The 20,407-nt window shown below is 41.1% G+C and overlaps 1 protein-coding gene across 1 annotated transcript in view; it reads left to right on the forward strand.

The window, feature by feature from the left end:
• cdkal1 (CDK5 regulatory subunit associated protein 1-like 1) overlaps positions 1 to 20,407 on the forward strand; it is a 258,575-nt gene that overhangs the window by 61,457 nt on the left and 176,711 nt on the right. The window contains exons 5-6 of the mRNA XM_014410796.3: positions 14,776 to 14,872; positions 18,844 to 18,892. Of these exons, the coding sequence (XP_014266282.2) occupies positions 14,776 to 14,872; positions 18,844 to 18,892 (146 nt within the window). The remainder of the gene's footprint in view (positions 1 to 14,775; positions 14,873 to 18,843; positions 18,893 to 20,407) is intronic.

Genomic DNA, 20,407 nt, shown 5'->3' on the forward strand with positions numbered 1-20,407 from the left:
CTACAAACTAAAGCAAATATTTGATGAGAAACTTGATGTTTGTGTGTCTCTACCCGTGAATGCACTGGACTGGAGTCTAAGTAGTTTGACATCGTTATTTCAAGTAGTGAAATGTCAGTGAGAGATGTAGCTCATCTGACAGATGGCATATGGAGAGTAGCGCTCTGACCTTCTGTTCACCTGCACTGAGAAAAAGTCACGTATACACACAACACCTGCTGCCCCGCCCCCCTCTCACCTGATTTCAAACCGCCTCCCTGGCATGAAAGACAATGCGTTAATGCGAGATTATCTCTCTAGACATATTTGTGTGTTTGGACCCGTGTGACACACTGGTCCACAGAGATGCCATAATGTCTGCTGATTCAGTGGGTGGGCGTGAAAGAAGGAAGAAGAAGAAAAGGCCTGTGGGACCGACTGCTTCAGGTGGCAGGTGTGGGTGTTTGTGTAACAGACAGGATAGCAGCTGCTGTGTTCCTATCAAGTATCTTTAGTTACACACAGAAGGCTCTGACACTAAACCAAAACCTGTGACACTGAAACATGATCGGCCTGGATCTTTTCACCCGTAGAGACAAACAAGGAAAGGCAAAAACTGGGTGCAGACGCGTGGATTTCAAAACTACATCAAACTTGATCGTGTCACACAGGCCTACTCTGTTTCAGCAAACTGCTTTTAGATTGCCTACTCATTTATTAATACTCTTCATATGTGAGAAAAGGAAAGAGCAATGGTAAGAGAGAGTTTAGTGCGTTTTCTCGAGGAGCACCTGTAAGCTGCTCTTGCATTCCCCGTCTTGGTCTTTGCCTCTATTTATTTATTCATTTGTTTTTTTCCACCTAACAATTCCAGAGGCCTTTTTGCTAGTGCTAGCTAAACAAGCACTGACCTGGAAATTACCACTGAGCCACAGAGATTCTTTATACTCGCTGCAAGTTACAAAAGATGACATTCTTTCACAGGAAAATGGTGTGTTCACTCTTCATGCAGCTTCAGGGTGACGAGCGCCGGCAGAATTATTTGGCCAGCTTTGCGGTACCCTGATCGGCCTGATGAAGACACAAACTCTTAAAATTTCAGTCAGTGGATGTCACATCCAGGTTTGAGGGTTTAAATATGGTGCTTGATATACATTAAGTCATGCAAGATGACAGTAACATCTCCGACCTTTGTGTGATTTATGCTTAAACCCTGAGGTGTGTTTAGGGTGATGCACACAGTGCAAAAGATTTGGAGTGAAAAACCAATGACAGCATGACATTACAGGTCAGCTTTAAAGAAGAGGGAACTGGAGGAGCTAATACAGATGTTGCAGAGGGTTGCTAGTTTGTGGATGTCTTCTTGCAAACCTAATGTAAACAAAACATGCGCTTGATTGTGTGTCAGTATTAATGTGAATTTTATAGTGTATATTATTTCCAGTCGCTTTATATTCGTCTAGAAGATGTTGCCATCTAAGTATCTCGGTACTCTTAGAACGGCTCGTTTCTAATTTTGCTTAACCAGCTGATGGGCAGGAGCAAGCTAGCCAAGAAATTTCTCAAACACTATCTGGAGTGACAGAAGCCCAGGGCTTACAACTTTGCCACAGGTATATGCAGAGCACACATGTGTGGAAATGTACACAGTTAGCTGCCAACCTCTGTAAGGGATTGGTAAGCCAGAGCCTCAGTATACCTGGGGCAGTTCTTAACATGTGAGGTACTGTAAACAAACAGACAGATATACAAGGAAGCGATGCTGCTGCGGGGAATCGGCGCGCGTGTTTAAGGCTCTGGATTTTTGCGATGACAAGGGATTATGTGTATATTTGGATATGATTCTGTCAGCCAAGATGCCATCATGCATCTCCTGTATCAGCTACACTCACTTGAGGGCTGTACATTGGGCATAGCCATGTCACTTAAGGGTTAGCCCTGGGTTTTTGCTATTACAAAGGCAGTTCACTTGTTAATTAAGCATAAGCTATTATTGTTACTTCAACTACAATAACTATTTTTTCCATTTAATAGTTTTATCACTGTCATCGTCTGTTTTATGTGCTTCAAGCTACATTACTTAGCATGTTAAACTGCTTAACCTGATTACTGATTTTAGGGTAAGTGAAGTCAGACAGTAGAAAGAAAATATTTAAGTTGCTTCTTTGTACAGTATACTGCTGTAAACTTTGTTGTGTCATACAGTTTTGTGTATGGGTGTTCAGTGACTTTGAGTTTGTAATTGTAGCTTTTTCTGACTCCTACATCTTTGAGCTGTTCTCACTGAAATTGATTTAAAAAACAAACAAAACAAAACCTCAAATAACATCTAGACTTTTGCAGATAAACACAACACCCTACGTGAAAATTAAATCTAAGAATAGTGACCGATTTTGAAGAGATGTGTTTTAGCTATGCAGGTGCAAATACTTAAAAATCATGCAGCGTGCATGGTGTAACAAGAATTTTACCCGGCTGTTAACAGCAGTCCTTCGTTGTAGCTTATACAGGAAATGGATGTTAAGCTTCAAATGAAGACTGATGTCCATTTTGATGCAGCGTACAAATGTATTCTGTGTCTTAGAAACTGAAAGTCAGTTCGTTATTGTACACCACAGAATATGAGTCTGCATTGAACGTGGTCCTAACAAATTGAAAGTGTATGAAGGAGAAAGCTGTAATAAACACGGTTCAACAAAAGAGGTGGAGACGACTCTATTCATGCGCATCTGTAAAAATATTCAGCGTCCTTCTAACAAGCTAAATGTATTCCATAATCACCACCTCTTTCAGTAAAGCCTTTTCCTTCCTCATACACTTTTTGTCCTCCTCCTTTCTAATATAATGAAGCGAGTCTTGGACCTTCCTTTTAATTGCCGTTGACTCTGATGAGAAGAGTAAAGAAAAGAAAAGTAGCATTACATAAATTAATGTTTACAAAGAAAGGGGGTCCTGCAAAGCGATTCAGTCGCGCAGTTGGCTTTGTGTGCACGGCTTCCTTGAATTTCAGCAGAATGTTGTTTAGAGTAAATAAGGCGCTGTGGTAAAACGAGGGGTCTTATTTAGAGGGACTGATGAGCCACTGTAGAGCCTCTTCAGCCAGGGAAATTAACAGGCTGAATAGATGCTTAGACTTCTGTAGCTCTATAATGAGACTCCCACACTTGTTGTATTTTTGCTCTGACTGTACATTTACTCACAAATCTGCTTTTTTTTTAATGACTGTTCACATAAAAAATAATAACGGCACACCAACCTAAATAATTTAATTCTATCTTTTATTTCTTGCTTGTGTTTTTATCATTATTGCAGCACAAGAGATTTATACCTCTTTGTTAAATAGGAAGGTGCGTCGTTAAAAAAACCCAAACCTTTCCTCCCTGAAGTGTACCTCGCTGCAGCTCTTAACTGCATGTTGCTTCAAGAGTTCACATTTTAAATCCATCAGTGAGAGAATAGCAATCGCGTCCTTAATTCCTGGAGAGAGCCCACCAAATCTATGAGATTGTAGGAAGTCTACAACGAAGTGGAAAAGCTTGAGGCACAAATATATTTGGTCACATTGTATAAGTCCTAGCACTTTGTTTCTGTCGTGTCACTGGGACAAGCCCACCAGGTAATTAACAGGTAAACGACCAATAAAAAGCATGAATGCTGGTGACGGTGTAAACCACACAGGTTATGTTGTTAGCTTTACAAAGATTTACCGCAGAAGTCTGACTGTCCAGTAAGAGATTTTTAGTCCAACTTTCATGCCAGGCAAGTGTATCAGGAAATGAAAAGCAGTCTGTTTACTTCTTCCCAAACTGTCAGTCAGGGGACGCAAAGCTAAACTCCATGTTGCCTTGATTTCCACTGATGCAAAGTACGAGGTTAACATGCATAATTTCTTTCATCTGTTCATCTCTTCCCTGGATACATACATTACACACGAGGAACATACTCAACAATCACGTCTCCTATATTAAGTGCACAGCTATATTCATAGTATAGATCGCTGTGAACACAGAGTAGAAAATAAGCCTCGTCTACTCTACAGAAACTCACTTTTTCTCTGGAGTTGCCAAGTATAGCACACTATAGCTTCATGTTGTGTTCAGGACCTTCCCTGCAATACCTCCATAAAATGATATCGAAGCTGCATGTTCAGAAAAACCCTTTATTTCCAGTGTTTATGCTAATATTGAAATATCCATGAAAGGAAGAATTACAGTAAGATTTTACTTGAAGTTGAGACATTTGCAGCACGATATACTAAACAGCTCTGAGGTAGTGTTTGCTTATAGTACAGAAGTGAGTATTCCCTAGTGCCCATTATTAGTCTTCATCTTAATCTCATCATTTACTGTTTTCCTGTTATTCTGTAATTATAGACAGAACTAGATGCACTGAATATTTAGTGTTGCTGCTTTTGCCAGAAGTACTTGTTGGATGATATGGTAAATATTCATAATATAAATAATGTAAAACAAAAGTTAACTGTGGAGTCTTACATGTTATGTAGCCAGACTTTACTGCAGGTGGCAGCAACCCTCTCTCTGTGCCAGAAGTTGTAGAACAGCAAGGTGGAAAGTAAGACAGACTACAGTCCCAGTGCGTTTCTGTAGTGTTATAATCTAGGAAATGATTATTTGTATGCATGCTGCGTCAGAGTCAACTGGTCTAGAACCACAGAGCAATCCCTAACCACAAGAAACCTAACCTGCAAGAACAGAAGGTTTGAATAGTTTGACTGTTTGCATCAGTCTGTCATGCATTTCAAAACAACCCTTACTATTTTGTGTGTAAATACAATAGACAATTTCAATACTGCTATGCAATCCTTACTTATTAGAAGGGTGTAATTATTCTGTCTTTGTCTTTTGTAAAACTAAAAAAAATGTGTTGGTTTGCAAAGACTGATGCATTCCAGGTCACTGAGCATGTGCCATTCCACTTTTCCAAACCCTTGCTTGTAATAATTTATGACCTTGAAACCAATCATGATTGTTTATGCTTGGACTAATTTTGTAGGGATCCATTCAACCAGAAAGTCCTTTCACCTGTGTCATCCCAGCAAATATTCTTCGCTCGTCTCCTCTTTCGGATCAAAATAATTGCACAGAAACACAAACACACAGAGACGCTGCATAGTCGCTCATGCCTGCACAAATGGAGGAAGTCAAACGCTTGTTTCCCTGCTTCTAACATTGCCATATTTTCAGTGGCTGCGGCTCACCATGGTAAATATCTTTATTCCCCACTGAAATGACCTGTTCAGTCGGACACTAAAGCTGCCACACTATCGTATAACTGCTGCCGTTCCCAAACAGGAGCTCAGTGCGATGCATTTTCCAGTTGATGTTTGTTCTAAGCGTGTGATTGTTTCGTGAGATCCTTCCTGGTTTTTAAAGAATACAAACCCTCTGCTTTCATGAGCTCTTTCCCCTTTCGGCCTCTTCAGCGCAGCTTGAGGCTGCTGGGCTGGCAGCGTGTCGTTGTTCCATAAGCGTCTCACATATAGATTGCAGGACTTTGCATTAGAAATGGGACTCCTGGGACTCTTCCCAGGATTCAGGTTCAGCTTAGCTAAAGTTATTCCCTGGAGTCTGCGTGTCTAAATGTTTGTGCGCTGTTGTTTTTTTTAACTAGCATTTTCTCTATTACGAACCACTCAAGTGGTGAATACAACTCATTTATAGTAATGGAATATTTATCACACATTCAGCAGTTTTTACACGACAGATGTCGTCTTTCACAGCGTTGGGCCGGCGTAGCAGGTATTTTCTTTTTTTAAAGGCTGTAATCTGTAAGCCTTGCATTTTGTCTGCCTTGCTTTTACTAGCCCCATGTTGACAATTGGTCTGCAGCCCGATCTCTGATATACCCAAAGGCCATGTGAGCTGGCCATAAACTTGCTGTGTTATAGATGTGCATCGATTGGTCAACAGACCTTGATTGGCCTGTATCCTGTAAAACACAGCTCAAATGTGAATGCTTTTATTAAGCGCATTAGTAATAAATGTACAAAACTGAAAATGAGCCATGCTGTTGACTTTATTATTATTATTATGAGTTTTTTCTCCTTGTATACGTGGTTATGTTTGCAGGTGGACTGGGCCTGGCCACCATTGCGGTGACTCTAGGCTTTCATAGCTTGTCTTCAATGTTTAGGCTGCCCAATTTTATATTGCATTTACCATCATATTCCACAACGCGTGTTTATGAGATCTGCTTTCTTGTAGTTATGTTTTATTGATTAATCCACACGTCCCTTCTCTGCTGCTGGTCTTGTTGTCTATTTGTTTTTTTAATTTCTCATTTAGTTTTGCTTTTGCTTGCCTCGGTCTAGCCAATTTAAAAACAACATAGCACTGCTGAAGAATTTCTATCTCTGAGTGTTTGAAAGAAAGGGAGAGGTCCCAAGGAACTATAGCAGCCCCTGACCTTTACATTTCTCTCTTTCATTTCCTTTTGAGTTTCTTCCTGCCTGTCTTTTTAGTTTTTGATGAAGTTGTGCTAATAGATGTGCCCTTTTTCCTTCCTTTTACTCAAAGCCAGTTTCAGATACGCTCGTGACTGATCCCACAACCCCTCGCCATTTAGCACAAACACACTTCAGTGTACCTCGCCTCTAACCGAGTGTCAGCTTGTACAGGCCGTGGCTGCTTTGAAGATAAGTGAGTGTAGCTGATAGATGGATGGTTTTGTTGGACGGCAAGTAACAGTGAACTTAACAGTGAAGTTAATTCTGGTACATTAACACTGATGAGAAATTTCAAAATAACAGCACAGAGTAATGTCCATGTTTGCGTATTGACCAGATTAAAGACAAATCATGCAGTTTGCCATTCCGCTGGGTTGGATTTGCTCTGATTATATTCAAAACACTGATTCATTTGGAAAGCAGTCGTCATTATCCTATATTACAATAATAATACCAGAGATTGATAAAGAGAGCCTGTGTAATCTAAAGTTGGTGTAAATGCAGTTAAAGACATCAGGCTTATCATTCAGGCGCAGTGACAGAGTATTGCTGCACTGTATCGAGTGTCTGAGCTGGAATAGATCGCTCATGGACACTCGTCGGTCTTTAAAAGGTCAACCTTACATTTGGCAGTTAACTTCGGGTGGGCTCTGTGGGACTTTGCTCTCAGGTTTCCCCGCGTTTGATCTCCTCTAGCTTCACCCCTGTGCTGTCTTTTCTCTCTCCTTCTTATAAAGATGTTCTTTTCACAGTTTCGCTGAATCCTTCTTTGCTTTTCCTCCCTCTTCGCTCTCTCTCTCAGCAACATCTCCTACAGGATCCTGTTCCACTACATTAATGGCTTTCATTTATTTTAGTTTGTCTGCAGTCAGATCCCTTAGGCCCAGAGTTAGCTGCTGTTTTATTTATATTGTTTGTGTTTTGACAGTTGTTTTGGGTAAACTTTGCAGATGTACTTATTCACTCAGGGAAGGCTACATTCTTCATCAGAGTAACAGCCTGTGCTGTCAGTCAGCACAGATCCATATCCTGCTGCTGCTTGGATGAAACACGTGGGGAAATAAATATGGAACGATGAATAAAACATATATTGAAGCAGCTCAAACGTATGTAAGGTAAAGTTTTAGGCTTCGATATCCATCCTGGAATTGAAATTAGGACAGTGACCATCCGTGAGACTGAATTATTCTGTGTGTAGAAGTTTGTGGAAGTGACACATAAATGAAGTGGAAGATTAGATACATTTGGCCTCACATTCGCACACACACCGGTTCACATCTTAATTACTGAGGCTTGATGGGTACTTAACCTTGCCCCTTGCTGCTTATGCTAATGCAGAGAGGTCAGGAGTGTGCCGAGTGGCTGGCTCGCTGTCAAATCAGCCAGAAACAACTGTCGGAGTGGAGATGAGAGGATGAGGGAGACAGGGGCAAGGACAAGCCAGATATAGGAAAGGGAAGAAGGGACACACCTGACATGTTGGTAAGTTTATGTTTTGGACTTTGCTTCCCCCGAAATGCATCGAATTCAAATCACGCTAAACCGCCAATGTGTACATCTCACATACACAAAACTCCTCACCACTCTTACCAGTATGACCTCATCCTTTAAGCAACATGCTTGTAAAGGAGCATATGGCTGGCTCTGTGTGTGTGTGTGTGTGTGTGTGTGTGTGTGTGTGTGTGTGTGTGTGTGTGTGTGTGTGTGTGTGTGTGTGTGTGTGTAATGAGCTCATCCTCTCCCCCACTATGTAGGGCTGAGGATGTTGAGCAGCAGGGAGAGTCATTGAGAGGACACAGTTACACCAGCGTTATACTCACCATGTTTGCAAGTATGCCAGGGGTCTGTTTGTATCTGTCCTTCAAAATCGGAGGGTGTGCGCAAACTGGACACCAGCACTTAGGGCTGTGCGATATGACTAAAATCTCATATCCCGATATAACACATTTATCGTCCCGGCAATGATATATATCTCAAAATTTTTACATTTCCTGTAAATTCTGTGAATCTCGGGCAACTTGACTTGCGTGAAGTGTTTTCAGCTGGACGTCGTGTAACTGGAGTCGAGTGTTAAATAAGTTGAAACAGCCGCAACTTTCTTGGTGAGTATTTATTACACGGTGTGCTGCGGGGAAAAGCCTGTTCTAAGGTTTATGTTTTAGCACCTGACGGCTCTTTTTAGCTTCTCGTCTGTAAACACTCTACATGCTATTTCATGTGATTCAGATTTTGAAAAATCTCAATAGGGTCTTCAGCTTAATTGTGAAAGGTTTATGTGGAAAATAAACAAGCGGACGGTGGAGACACGCAATGCTTTTACCGCCGTTGTTGCTAATGACAACATGTAAAAACAGTCGCTTGTCCGTCCGTAGTGTGGTTATATTAAATATAAGAGAAGGATAGAAGTATAAGAAATCCTACAGTTACCATCAAACAGTGAAAAAATATTGCTGTAAACAGTTTATTTTGCGACACCACGAAACAAACAATAGCATAAAATGAAACGAAATATGTTTTTATATCGTCATCCGATATATATCGTTATATCGAAGAGCCCTACCAGCACTCTGTGCTGGTGTCCAGTTTGTTGCGACTCCATGTACTTATCCGTGCAACCTCTACACTACGGCAGCACCAACAACTGTAGGCAGGCTAGAAAGAAGTATAATACAAAACCACAAACTATAGTGGATGTGTTTATGTATAGATGGTTTTTCCTCCACATCGAAAGGAGCCAGCTGAGGTGGTTCGGACATCTGACAAGGATGCCTCCTGGGCGCCTCCTGGGTGAGGTGTTCCGGGCATGTCCCACCGGGAGGAGGCCCCGGGGCAGACCCAGGACACGCTGCAGAGATTATATCTCTCGGCTAGAGGATAAGCTGGAGGAGGTGGCTGGGGAGAGGGAGGTCTTGGCTTCTTTGCTTAGGCTGCTGCCCCCGTGACCCGGCCCCGGATAAAGCAGAAGAAGATGGATGGATGGAAGGTTTTTCCGTCAGCATCAGCTCCTTGTGCACCTCTAGACCACTTCTAGTGGGATGCTACAGTACTTTGCACTTGCACACGTGTGACTGTGATGATACCATGGAAATCAAAGTTGTGTAGAGAAGATGCGGCAAACTCATCTTAATATATCTGGTCTGATGTGACCAGATATATTCAAATATATGGTATTATGTTCTTTCCTTGGGGTCATATTGCCCATGCTACGTTTTCTTGAAACATCCTAAGGTTAAAATAAAATAAAAATTAAAGTGCTGCCATTTGGCAAGACTGAATGAGATCGAGTGGGCCTTGCAGATGCACAATGTGCTCATAGGAAGGAGCAAACCAACAATGGCAGACACACTGGAACTGTTGCAGAACCACACAAGGAGAAGAAAGTTTGAATCGGTCTTTGATTTTTAAGTCTGAGTCACAGAACTTTGTGATAATTTCTGCCTAATGCACAGACTCCTGGCTTTCATTCTTGCTCTGACTAAGAAACCTCACTAGATTGGCGTCTAGGTTTTAGTGCCTCTGATAATTGTTCTGGTTTGATCTAGACAATGGAAATACACATTAAATGTTTCTGTGGGAGGTGGTGGCTATCTTGTTGACCATAGCAGTGTGTAGGATAGTGGTCTTCTGTTCAGGTCAACACAAAACTTCATATAAGCCCAAAGTGTTCATTGTTCTTGACAATGACAATAAATAAATACTACTAAAAAAAAAAAAACTTCTTTTTTTGGGTTGTATGGAAGCCCCAAACGCAATTTCATTGTTCTTGACAATGACAATAAATAAATACTACTAAAGTGACGCTACATATGCTATGTTAAAAAGCATTTCGTAAAAAGGATAAAGATCGATACCTTTTGTTTTGATCTTAGTCCCACAGGTGGGAAACCAATTTTCCACCTGTGGGACTAATAAAGGTCATCTCATCTTATCTTTGCCATTTTTCTTGTTAACATAACCATTTTCAAATGAGTAAGAATTAAGGAGACTTCAGCATATTACCTCCGTTTATATGATGTCACTACATCTCAGCGGCTGCTGTAATCCACTAAGGAAGGGCCTCTCTTTCACTTCAGGTTTTGTTGTGACAAAGTTGAAGAGGCCTTTATATAGGTCATGCACTGCGGTCCATCCAGTGCCTTAAGTTATTTTAATGTCATATTCATAGCAGAGACATCTCCCAAGTCAACCTGATCAAGTCACTTGGACATTTAGTCTGGTTTAATTTGACTGATTCACTGTGTCTACTGAGCTGTTAAAAACCTGTATGTACAGCACAGCACTCTGTACCATGCATACATATCACAGAGGTCATACATGTATGCATAGAATATTGTGCACTGATGGCATTGCCAGCCAGGACCATGTGTATGCATTGTATCGTTGAAGCATGTGGGTGTTCAGTGTGTGTGTGTGTGTCTGTGCGTGTGGTCCTGAGGCAATGGAGAGTGGTGACAAAGAGTTGACAGAGGGCCGTAGAGATTTAGGGCGAGGTGCCAAAGAAGTCAAAGAGAAACGTGTGTGTAGACACACACACACACACACACACACACACACACACACACACACACACACACACACACCTCGTCGTCTGATCTTGGGGGACATCTGCTCTAGTCCGGGTCACTGGCAACGAGCGCTTGGTTGGGCTCAAAAGTATCACCACGGCAACCGCATCGCATAATCCCATTCCGTCCCATCCCACCCAGGAACTGCGTGCGGCGTGATTGGCCCGTTCCCCCTGGGGCACTGAGGCGGCGACTCAGGCGCTGTCTGCTTACTCGCTGTGTCAGCTATGGCTCAGAGTCTGTGTGCAGAGAGCGAGCAGAGCATTAAAGGAACGTTTGGCGCATTTTGGCAGGAGACGGTGTGAATTATGCAGACGCACCCCTACTGTGAGTGTGTCTGTATGTGCGGCGTTGCCAGTGTGGGAAGAACAAGCTACTCTAAACAGATACCGACTCTTTTGTCCGGGCTTTTCTGACTCACTTAACCTAGTCATGAAAGTTTGTCTGCCCACCATTTTTTTTTTCTGGTGTCAGAAAACTCTCTTTCTTTACCTTTTCCTAGAATTTATATACAAGCATTATATAACACTAAATATACTGGACTCAAATTCCCTTGTATGTGCACTGTGTACCTGTTTTTCCAGTTAAACAGATTCTGGTTCTGAAACTACACCGCCTAATGCCAGCAGCTTCTTATAATCAAATAATGACAAAAGTCCTTAATCTTTGCTTTCATCTCTTTTTTCTCCTCCATCTCTTCTCTCATACAAACTTTAGCTTTTATCAGTCCCCTCATTTCTCATACACGAGACAGATTAAACTGGCTTTGAATTGCGATGTCTACCTTCACAGATCTTTCTCCCATCACACCATGCTCTCCCACCCCCACCCTCCCCACCTTCATCACTTTCTTTGTTTTCCTGAAGAATCAAACAGTCTAAATTAAAACACAGCTGACAGTTCTGCATCCAGTTTCATTGCTGCTCCTTGCTGCCTACTCCTATGATTCCTACCTCACTTACAAGCATCCCCCCTGCCCCCCCTTCCGTCCCTCCCTCTCTACCTCCCTCTTTCACTCCAGCTGTCAGGAGGCTTCATTATTAAAGATTCATTGCAGAGTCTGGGCAGCTCTTCCAAAAGCTTTTGTCAGACAGACCGAATGCCTTAAATCTCACTGTCACTAACTGGATGTGACATAAAGACTTGCATAAATCCACATGCACACTCACAAATACACACACACACAATTTCCTTCTGGTTTGTTTCACGAATTCACTACCTCGCTGCTTTTTAATTCAGATTGTCTTATCAGTGTGGATTTCTAAAGCCTTGTTAAGTGTTTTACCAGTTATTAATCAATATTGTAAATATTTGACATGCAACATGAAATGTTTGACATTGCTTTGTTTTGTCAATATTGGATTTTCTGCATTACCAATTTAAGTAGTATAAAAAACACATATATGTTCACATAATGTACCTTAGTTAATGTGAAAAGGAAAAATGGTGCCTTTGTTTACTAGTTTGTTTCCACCTCAGGTGTAATGCATGCTTTGCTATATGTGCTTCATACTAGGGTTGGGCGATTGGACGAATATATCGACTATCATCGATAGTTTTTACAAGGGCGATTTATTTATTTATTTGCCCATGAGCAAGTTTGCTAATAATGATGGAGCTAATTGCAGCAGTCAACAGAAAAAAAATTAATAGCACTGTTTTAACAGCACTCTCTTACATCTGCGTCCTCAGAGTGCGCTCAAATGCTTGTTGATGGAGCTGCAGAAGCTGGTGATAGTCTAGCATACTCAGCCGGATGGTGGACACATGCATGCTCATGCAAGTTAGTCGTGTTTTTCTGTACTTTGCTCGCATTCTACATCTGCACAGGCGGCACACCACTTTGGTTACATCCATAGGTTTACCTGTTTCATCCGGTTTAAAGCCAAAGAAATCCCAAATTGGCGACTTTATTTTTTTTTTTTTAGTGCTGTCAGCATTTACACGCAGTCATCACGACTAACACGATTAACAATGAACCCATCTGTAGCGCAGATTGAGTCAAAATCCCTGAAATGGAAGTTTGCCCAAATTTTGTTCATTCTGCGCTCCAGATGGGTCGAGAGTGTTAAAAATTTTAATCGTGATGACCGCGTTTAAGCTGCGTTAACGCTGCATTAACAATCGCCCATTGGCGATTGTTGGACTGATGATTGGAAAATTTTTACATATTCCCTTCAAGTTCAGATCATGTAATGATGAAAAACCCAAGAGCTACATCTCAGAAGCTACAGGCTGCAGTTAGCATGATAAATGTGAAAGTTCAGTACAGTTACGAGGATAAAGCCAGTTCTTTCTAAAAAGAACGCGGCAGCATTGCTAAGGTTTATGCAGTTTCATTTGAAGAAACCACAAGATTTCTGGAACGATGTAGTTTAGACATATGACAGTGGAGATATTTGTCCATGTTTGTAAAAAAACAAGCACAGCGTATCAGCCAACCTCATGCTAACTGTTCAGCACGGTCATGAAGGGATAAGGATTTGGGCTTGTTTTGCAGCCACAGGGCCAGGACACTTTGCAGTCATGGCGTCGACTGTGAACTCTTCTGTTTAGCCTCCAATTATTCAAATTGGAGGCTAAAGCTTGGCTGAAATTCAGTCTTACGTCAGGACAATGATCGCAAGCACAGCAGCAAATCTACAGCAAAACGTGTGAACATGGAAAGAATAAAGGTGCTGCAGTGGCCAATCAAAGACTAGACCTGTATGTTTTTGGGCTCAGCCATTTAGCGACTGAAATAATGATGTTCTCAGCTTCATATACTGAGCATTTTCTCACCTAATAACTTGTAGCAGAGTCAATTTGCATGACAGGGCAAATTGCAAGTACAATAAACTCACAACATTAGTTTTTTTTAATTAATTTTTAAGTTTCACGTAGATTTATTTCATAATGTGCACAATTTACTTTTAATTAAATCCACACTTTAAATAGATTTTTTTCCTGTAATTTATTTATAAAGTTTGACTTTAAGATTTGGGTATCAGAAGAATTTGGAGGTTTGTTTCATATGCTAGAACATACAGACAGGTTTTTATCACTGCATGCAGTTGATTTTGCTTGTTTGCACTGTTGTCAAGCCGTTATCCATTAATGACTTAGGAGCACAGTAGCCTTACGTGCAAAGATGAATGCAATTAACTGGGAACATCTTACTCCAGCAATGATTTCAAAAGCTGTTTTCATCAGCTACAGATCAAAATGCCTCTGGACCTTCAATCAGTCAGAGCAAAGAAATGTGCCATGTAGGGCTGAGGTGACAATGTAAAAAGCCTACAGTGTGGTCATTATATCAAACACGCCTCATTTTAAATAAACAGTGGTGATTGGCTTGGCAAAGGCTTGTGGAAATCTGTTTTAATGGGTCGGGGGCCAGATGCATTCTGCCAAATGAAGCATAAGCTTGGATTCATCCATTTCCCAAGCTATTGGAAAGTATTTACTCCCACTGAAAATTGCATTAGAATATGTCAGGCTAAGAAATTTTCTAGTGGAGATCAAAAATTACATGCACACAGATGGTCGGAGGGGAAGACTTTAGCACATATGATATGAAGGAGTCATTTTAATTTTAACCGTTGAGGTTCTAAAATAAGATGTTCATCTTCAAAAGAATCCAGAGGATATATTAACTGTATATTTTTGATCATAGTTTTTTTTCCTGGGTTAAATCAGAAAGTGAAACAGAAAAACAGTAGTGTTTGTCATATATTACAGTTAACCTGCTATTCTATGCTTATTTCTCTTTTTGCTTTTGCACAGAAAAGCCCAGGAACAGCAGAAAAAGGTGGTAGTAGCAGGATGCGTTCCCCAGGCCCAGCCGAGGATGGACTACCTCAAAGGTCTCAGCATCATTGGGGTACGTGCACTTTCTGTGAACATCTGTGTATTTTGACTTGGCTGTATTAAAGGTGTGTCTCTTTATCTTCCTTTGTGTCCGATGACGAGTACAGACGGACACGCTTTTCGAGACTGATCGGGATGTCATTCACGGGGCAGCTAACCTTGCTCTGTCTTGGGCTCATTCTCTTCAGGCAGAACATTTCCCAGTCACAAATGTTCTGCATGAGAAGGAAGATCGGGTACATTAACTCCTGTACTATGGGGAGGTGTTATGGGTGAACAGAGACGGAGCTAGGAAAGGACACGTCAGTGATTCCTCAGCATAGACTGCTTCCTTTAAAGGTGGCATGGGGGAAGTCTAGCCTCTAGTTACTTTTGCTACTAGTATTAATATATTTTAGAGAGTACAAGCGGCAAACAGACAAATATGACAATAAATACATTTTAACTTGTTACTTGTTTAAACTGAGCTATTCTGCTTTGGTTACCAGCCACTGGTGAGTGATTGGAGTGCATAACAAAGAGATACAGAGCAGATGAATTATTCTGTTTCACCTTTGCTGTCACAGAAAGGAACTAATGGATATGTCAAGCCTGTTGTTGGTTAATAGCTAAATGAGTGTTCCTCATTGAATAATTGATTCAGTTCGTTGTTTGTTTGCTTTTCAGCACACTGCCACAGTGCAGCCTGGACAAAATCATCCTAACACTTCTATGCCTAACACATATACACAGTGGCCACTTCATTAGTTACACCTGTTCAGCTTCTTGTTAATGCAGACAACTAATTACCCGGTAACATGGCAACTATTGAGCGCATTGAGGCATGTAGACGTCAAGACACAGTGCTGAAGTTTAACCTGAAAGGTGCTTCACGTGACCTTGAATGTGACCTGGTTGAGAGTGCCAGTCGAGATAGTCTGAATATTTCAGAAACGTCTTATTTACTGGGATTTTCCCACACAACCGTCTCTAGGGGTTTACAGAGAATAATCCAAAAGCAGGAGAAAAAGAATGAGTGGCAGCTGGTAGGAAGGCAACGGTGAATCAAAAAACCCAAGGTATGCAGAAGAACGTCTCTGAATGCATAACATGTCTAACCTTGAAGCAGATGGGCAGTGCCATGAGAGCTCCTGTCAGCTAAGAAAAGAAAAGTGATGCTACGATTTGCACACGCTTACCAAACTTCATATGTTAGTGTCAGAAGTTGGAGTAAAGAACATGTAAACATGGATCAGTGCATTGTAGTAACAGTTCAGGCTCCATACAATTTACTTCAGTACTGACTGAGTGTCATTTAAATAGCACAACCTACCTGAGTATTGTTGCTGACCATAACCCTTTATGAACAAAGGGTACCGCTGTTCTGTTAGCTGCTTCCAGTAGGATAACACACCATGTCACAAAGCTTAATTCATATCAGATTGATTTCTTGAAGATGTCTGCACGCCACAGTCACCAGATCTCAATCCAGAAGAGCACCTTTGCGATGTGGTGGAATATGAGATTTGCATCATAGATGTGCAGCTGACAAGTCTGCAGCATTTGTGTGATGTTATCATGTTTCCAGCACCTTGCTGAATTGGCGCCATAAAAAAGTTTTAAAGACTAAAAGTCTCTAATCTGGCAGGGTATTTTTAAAAATGTAATTCAACCAGGATATGCCTTCTAAATCTCCGTACAAAGCTGTGCTCTTATTTCTATAATTGGATATTTTGTTTTTTTTATGGAAAGTAAAACAAGCTGCTGAAAATGGGAACAAATCAAACAGTATTGTGTTGATTACTCCCACTACCTTAAAATGAATGGATTGAAGACAGCTCAAGTGCTAAGTTAGATACTTTAACAATAAATAATGTTATTCAGTTTGAGTTAAAAATGCCACAATGTAACTTAATACGATTCAGATATAGTGACACGCATGTAAGTAAAGTAAGTAAAAGTAAGTAAAAATTTATTTATATAGCACATTTCACAGATAAAAATCACAAAGTGCTTTACAGTAAGATCAGACATACAAGTTAAAATTAATTAAATTAGTTAAAAGCCCGTTTGTATAAAAATGTCTTCAGCTGCTTTTTAAAGGAGTCAGTAGAGTCTAGACAGCGTAAAGACAACGGCAGAGAGTATAATGTAATGTAATGTATAATGTATAATATGATTCTATTCAGATAAACAGGCTTGTGTTTATAATAGGCTTCAGGGTGAAGCACAAACAGCGTATAACTGCCAGAGCTTCAGTGACAAGCATTTTTAACTTAAAGACACACGCATGCATGAACAGGCACACTGTGTAACAAACCCAGACATAAATATATGAGAATGCAGAGTCCCTCTGTATTCCCACAGTGGAACATGTAATGATAGTGGCAGTTGGTGGGTTATGCAAATTGGATGCAAATACAAGTTCAGAATTTGTGTATAGTGATTGCACCAACGGCCAGATAAGGAGTGTAGTTAAAAATAAATAGGCGGGCCTTCCTGTTGGATTCATTTTGTGACCTGTGTGCGTATTGCCAGCTTTTCTGAGTGGTGTTTTATTGCTGTTGTGCTGTTTTGTTTGAGGTTGCTGTTTAATGACTGCAAATGTATTGTGTGAGCTTCATAGACAGTCACGCAAGACTGCAGTGTTTCGCTTTTCTTAACTAGACTTGTCGCATCCTGTAACTGCCATGCATCGCACACCTACGCACACCTACGCAGCGCTGGTTAACTAATCAGAGGATCGGAATGGGCATGCAAAGCTGTGAGCAGGAAATGTCACACCTCAGTATTTATGGTCCTGTTTTTTAAAAATATACAATTTTAATTACTTTATCGAAGGTTAATCCAAATACTATGGATGTCGCATTAGTGCTTGTCATTAAGTTATGGTAATAGAACGACAAACCTTAAAATAAAGCTTAAGCACAGGCAGAAATGTATGTCGTCCAGTAGACCTGTGACTGCCTTTTACATGCAACAAATGTGCTGAATATATCAGTATTTATCCTTTTCTTTCTATGGGTACAATGGAGGATTTAAAAACAGCCAAAGTTGAAAAGTGCGATCTAAATTAATAGCTGAAATGCACACCTGAGTTTTACTCTATGTAGGGACGCCTGCTGCTGCTCTGAATGGGCCCAGATTGCTTGACCATTACACTGAAAAAGGTTTTACTTAGGCATGTGGCATGCAAGTAACTGCTTCCTGCAAAGCACAGTGTGAATCTGAGTGTGTGTGTTTGAAAGGAGGCTTATTTTAAGTGATGGGCCTGAAGGCATTGAGAGCCAGTGCCAAGGGCCAGTGTAGAGTGAAAGTGAAGAGAATTCGAGGTGTGAGGGATGCTGGGAAGAGCGAAAGGAAAATAACAGCAGAAAAATGACCAGTTTTTTTCCCCCCTGTCACTACTTTAGTATTCTGTTTCTTTCTTTCTTTCACTCGTTCTGCTTCCTTTCCTCTTCATGTAATATCGGTTGGTAGATAAGTAAAGTTTGAACTCCTCGTTTAATATTCTGGCTCTTTTAGTATCCAGATTACCCTACTTAAAGTCTGCCTGTTATTAAACTGTGGCCTGTGGGGGCCTTGTTTATTCTCTTTATTAGTGCGGTGGTTCATTATAGTAGCCATTAGCAGAACTGCAGGATTTGTTTTCTATGTGAGACAATGAGGAGAAAAACACAGCTATGGACTTGGGTAATGCTTTATTGTTACCTATGTGGTCGGATCTATCACAGAACGTGTTTGTCAGTACATGCACAATAAACACTCAGTGGCATTTAGGAAATCCATATTCCTTAATCCTGCCTGGTGATTGTAGCTTTTTGCGCTTGTTTGTCTCTGCTCTTATTGCATATGGCCTTTGTGTATATTTGCATATCCACCTTGTTTAAATGTGGATCAGAGTATCAGTGTGTCTGTGGGTCGTCAATATCAGGGTTCTGTTTGACTGTGAAGACTTGGGTTTTCAGGATCAATAAAGTTTTCTCTTGTTTCTTTGTGTTACAGGTCCAGCAGATTGATCGAGTGGTGGAAGTAGTGGACGAGGCTGTTAAAGGTATTTTACCACAGAAAGGCACACACACACGCATTCTTGTTTTACGGTCTTTGCGTGGTCTTTAACGTAATGCTAACCACCGCAATTAAACTCAAAACGAAGGTCCTCTAACACAAATCCATATCCCGACTACAACACAAAACAAATTTGCACTTATGCATGGAAGGAATAAGATCCAAGGATGTATTATTTTATCCAACCATCCATCCATCCATTCGCTTTCGCTCATCCTTTGGCAGGGTCACGGGGGGCACTGGAGCCTATCCCAGCTGTCTTAGGGCGAGAGGCGGGGTACACCCTGGACAGGTCGCCAGTCTGTCATAGGGCTAACACATATACACACACAACCGTTCGCACTCACATTCACTCCCGCATTCATACCTATGGGCAATTTAGACTTTCCAACTAACCTATCCCCACTAAGTGCATGTCTTGGGACTGTGGGAGGAAGCTGGAGGACCCGGGGAGAACCCACGCAAACACGGGGAGAACATGCAAACTCCACACAGAAAGGCCTAATGGTGGAATTGAACTCAGGACCTTCTTGCTCATGCTAACCACCGCGTGTATTATTTTAGTCTCTCCACTTTTACTACCTTACTACAGTCTACTTGACCAGTAAGAATCAGAGTGTATCACACTGCATCAGAAGAGCACATAATCAAATGCTGATGACTTAATATTATACTAACACTGTTAAAAAAATCAAAAATTATTAGCTATAATAGTGTTAAGGTTGTTAAAAAATGTAGTATTTTCCAAAGTGAATGGAAAGAGCATGCTTTTTATGTTGTCATGGTAAACTAAAAACAACAAAAAACAACAACATTTGACTAAATAATTGTTTTAAATGTGTATTTTAAAGCAAAAGTCTTCAGCTTTTGTTGAAACCGATCTAACTGTCTGAGCTGCTTCTTAAATGATCCTCTCTGTCTGAGCAGCTCACTGACAGACACACATGGCAGTTATAGGTCATCCGTTTAAACTGTTAGCGAACCACCACACTTAGCTGTTTAATGACGGTCAGAGAGAGTTTACAGTGTGAGTGAGTCTAGTCAAGCTGTCATACACCCCCAGCTGTTCTCTAATAAAGAACAGATTGAGTTTACACTGTGCGTGCGTGCGTGCGTGTGTGTGTGTGTGTGTGTGTGTGTGTGTGTGTGTGTGTGTGTGTGTGTGTGTGTGTGCGCGCGTCTGAGTGACTACTTTGCACTGCAGGGTTCACTCTAATGAAGGACAGCTGGACTAAGGCTTAATTTTACAATGTGTCATCAAGCCTAAACTGTGAGCCTACACACAAGCTCACAGTCACACATCTACTCTGTGACTTTTATTCCCTCTTTCTTCTCTGTGATTTGCTCATTCTGTCTTTTTTTCTCCCCATTTCTTTCTCCCACCCTTCCTACATCTTTTGATCTCTTCCCTTCCTCTCTTTCGCCTCTCACCCCCCGTTTCTTTCCCTCCCCTTTTCCTCCCACCATCAGCCCCTCCATAGAAACTAATTTCCCCAGTATC

The sequence above is a fragment of the Maylandia zebra genome, linkage group LG11 (assembly GCF_041146795.1).
Source record: "Maylandia zebra isolate NMK-2024a linkage group LG11, Mzebra_GT3a, whole genome shotgun sequence".
NCBI lineage: Eukaryota > Metazoa > Chordata > Actinopteri > Cichliformes > Cichlidae > Maylandia > Maylandia zebra.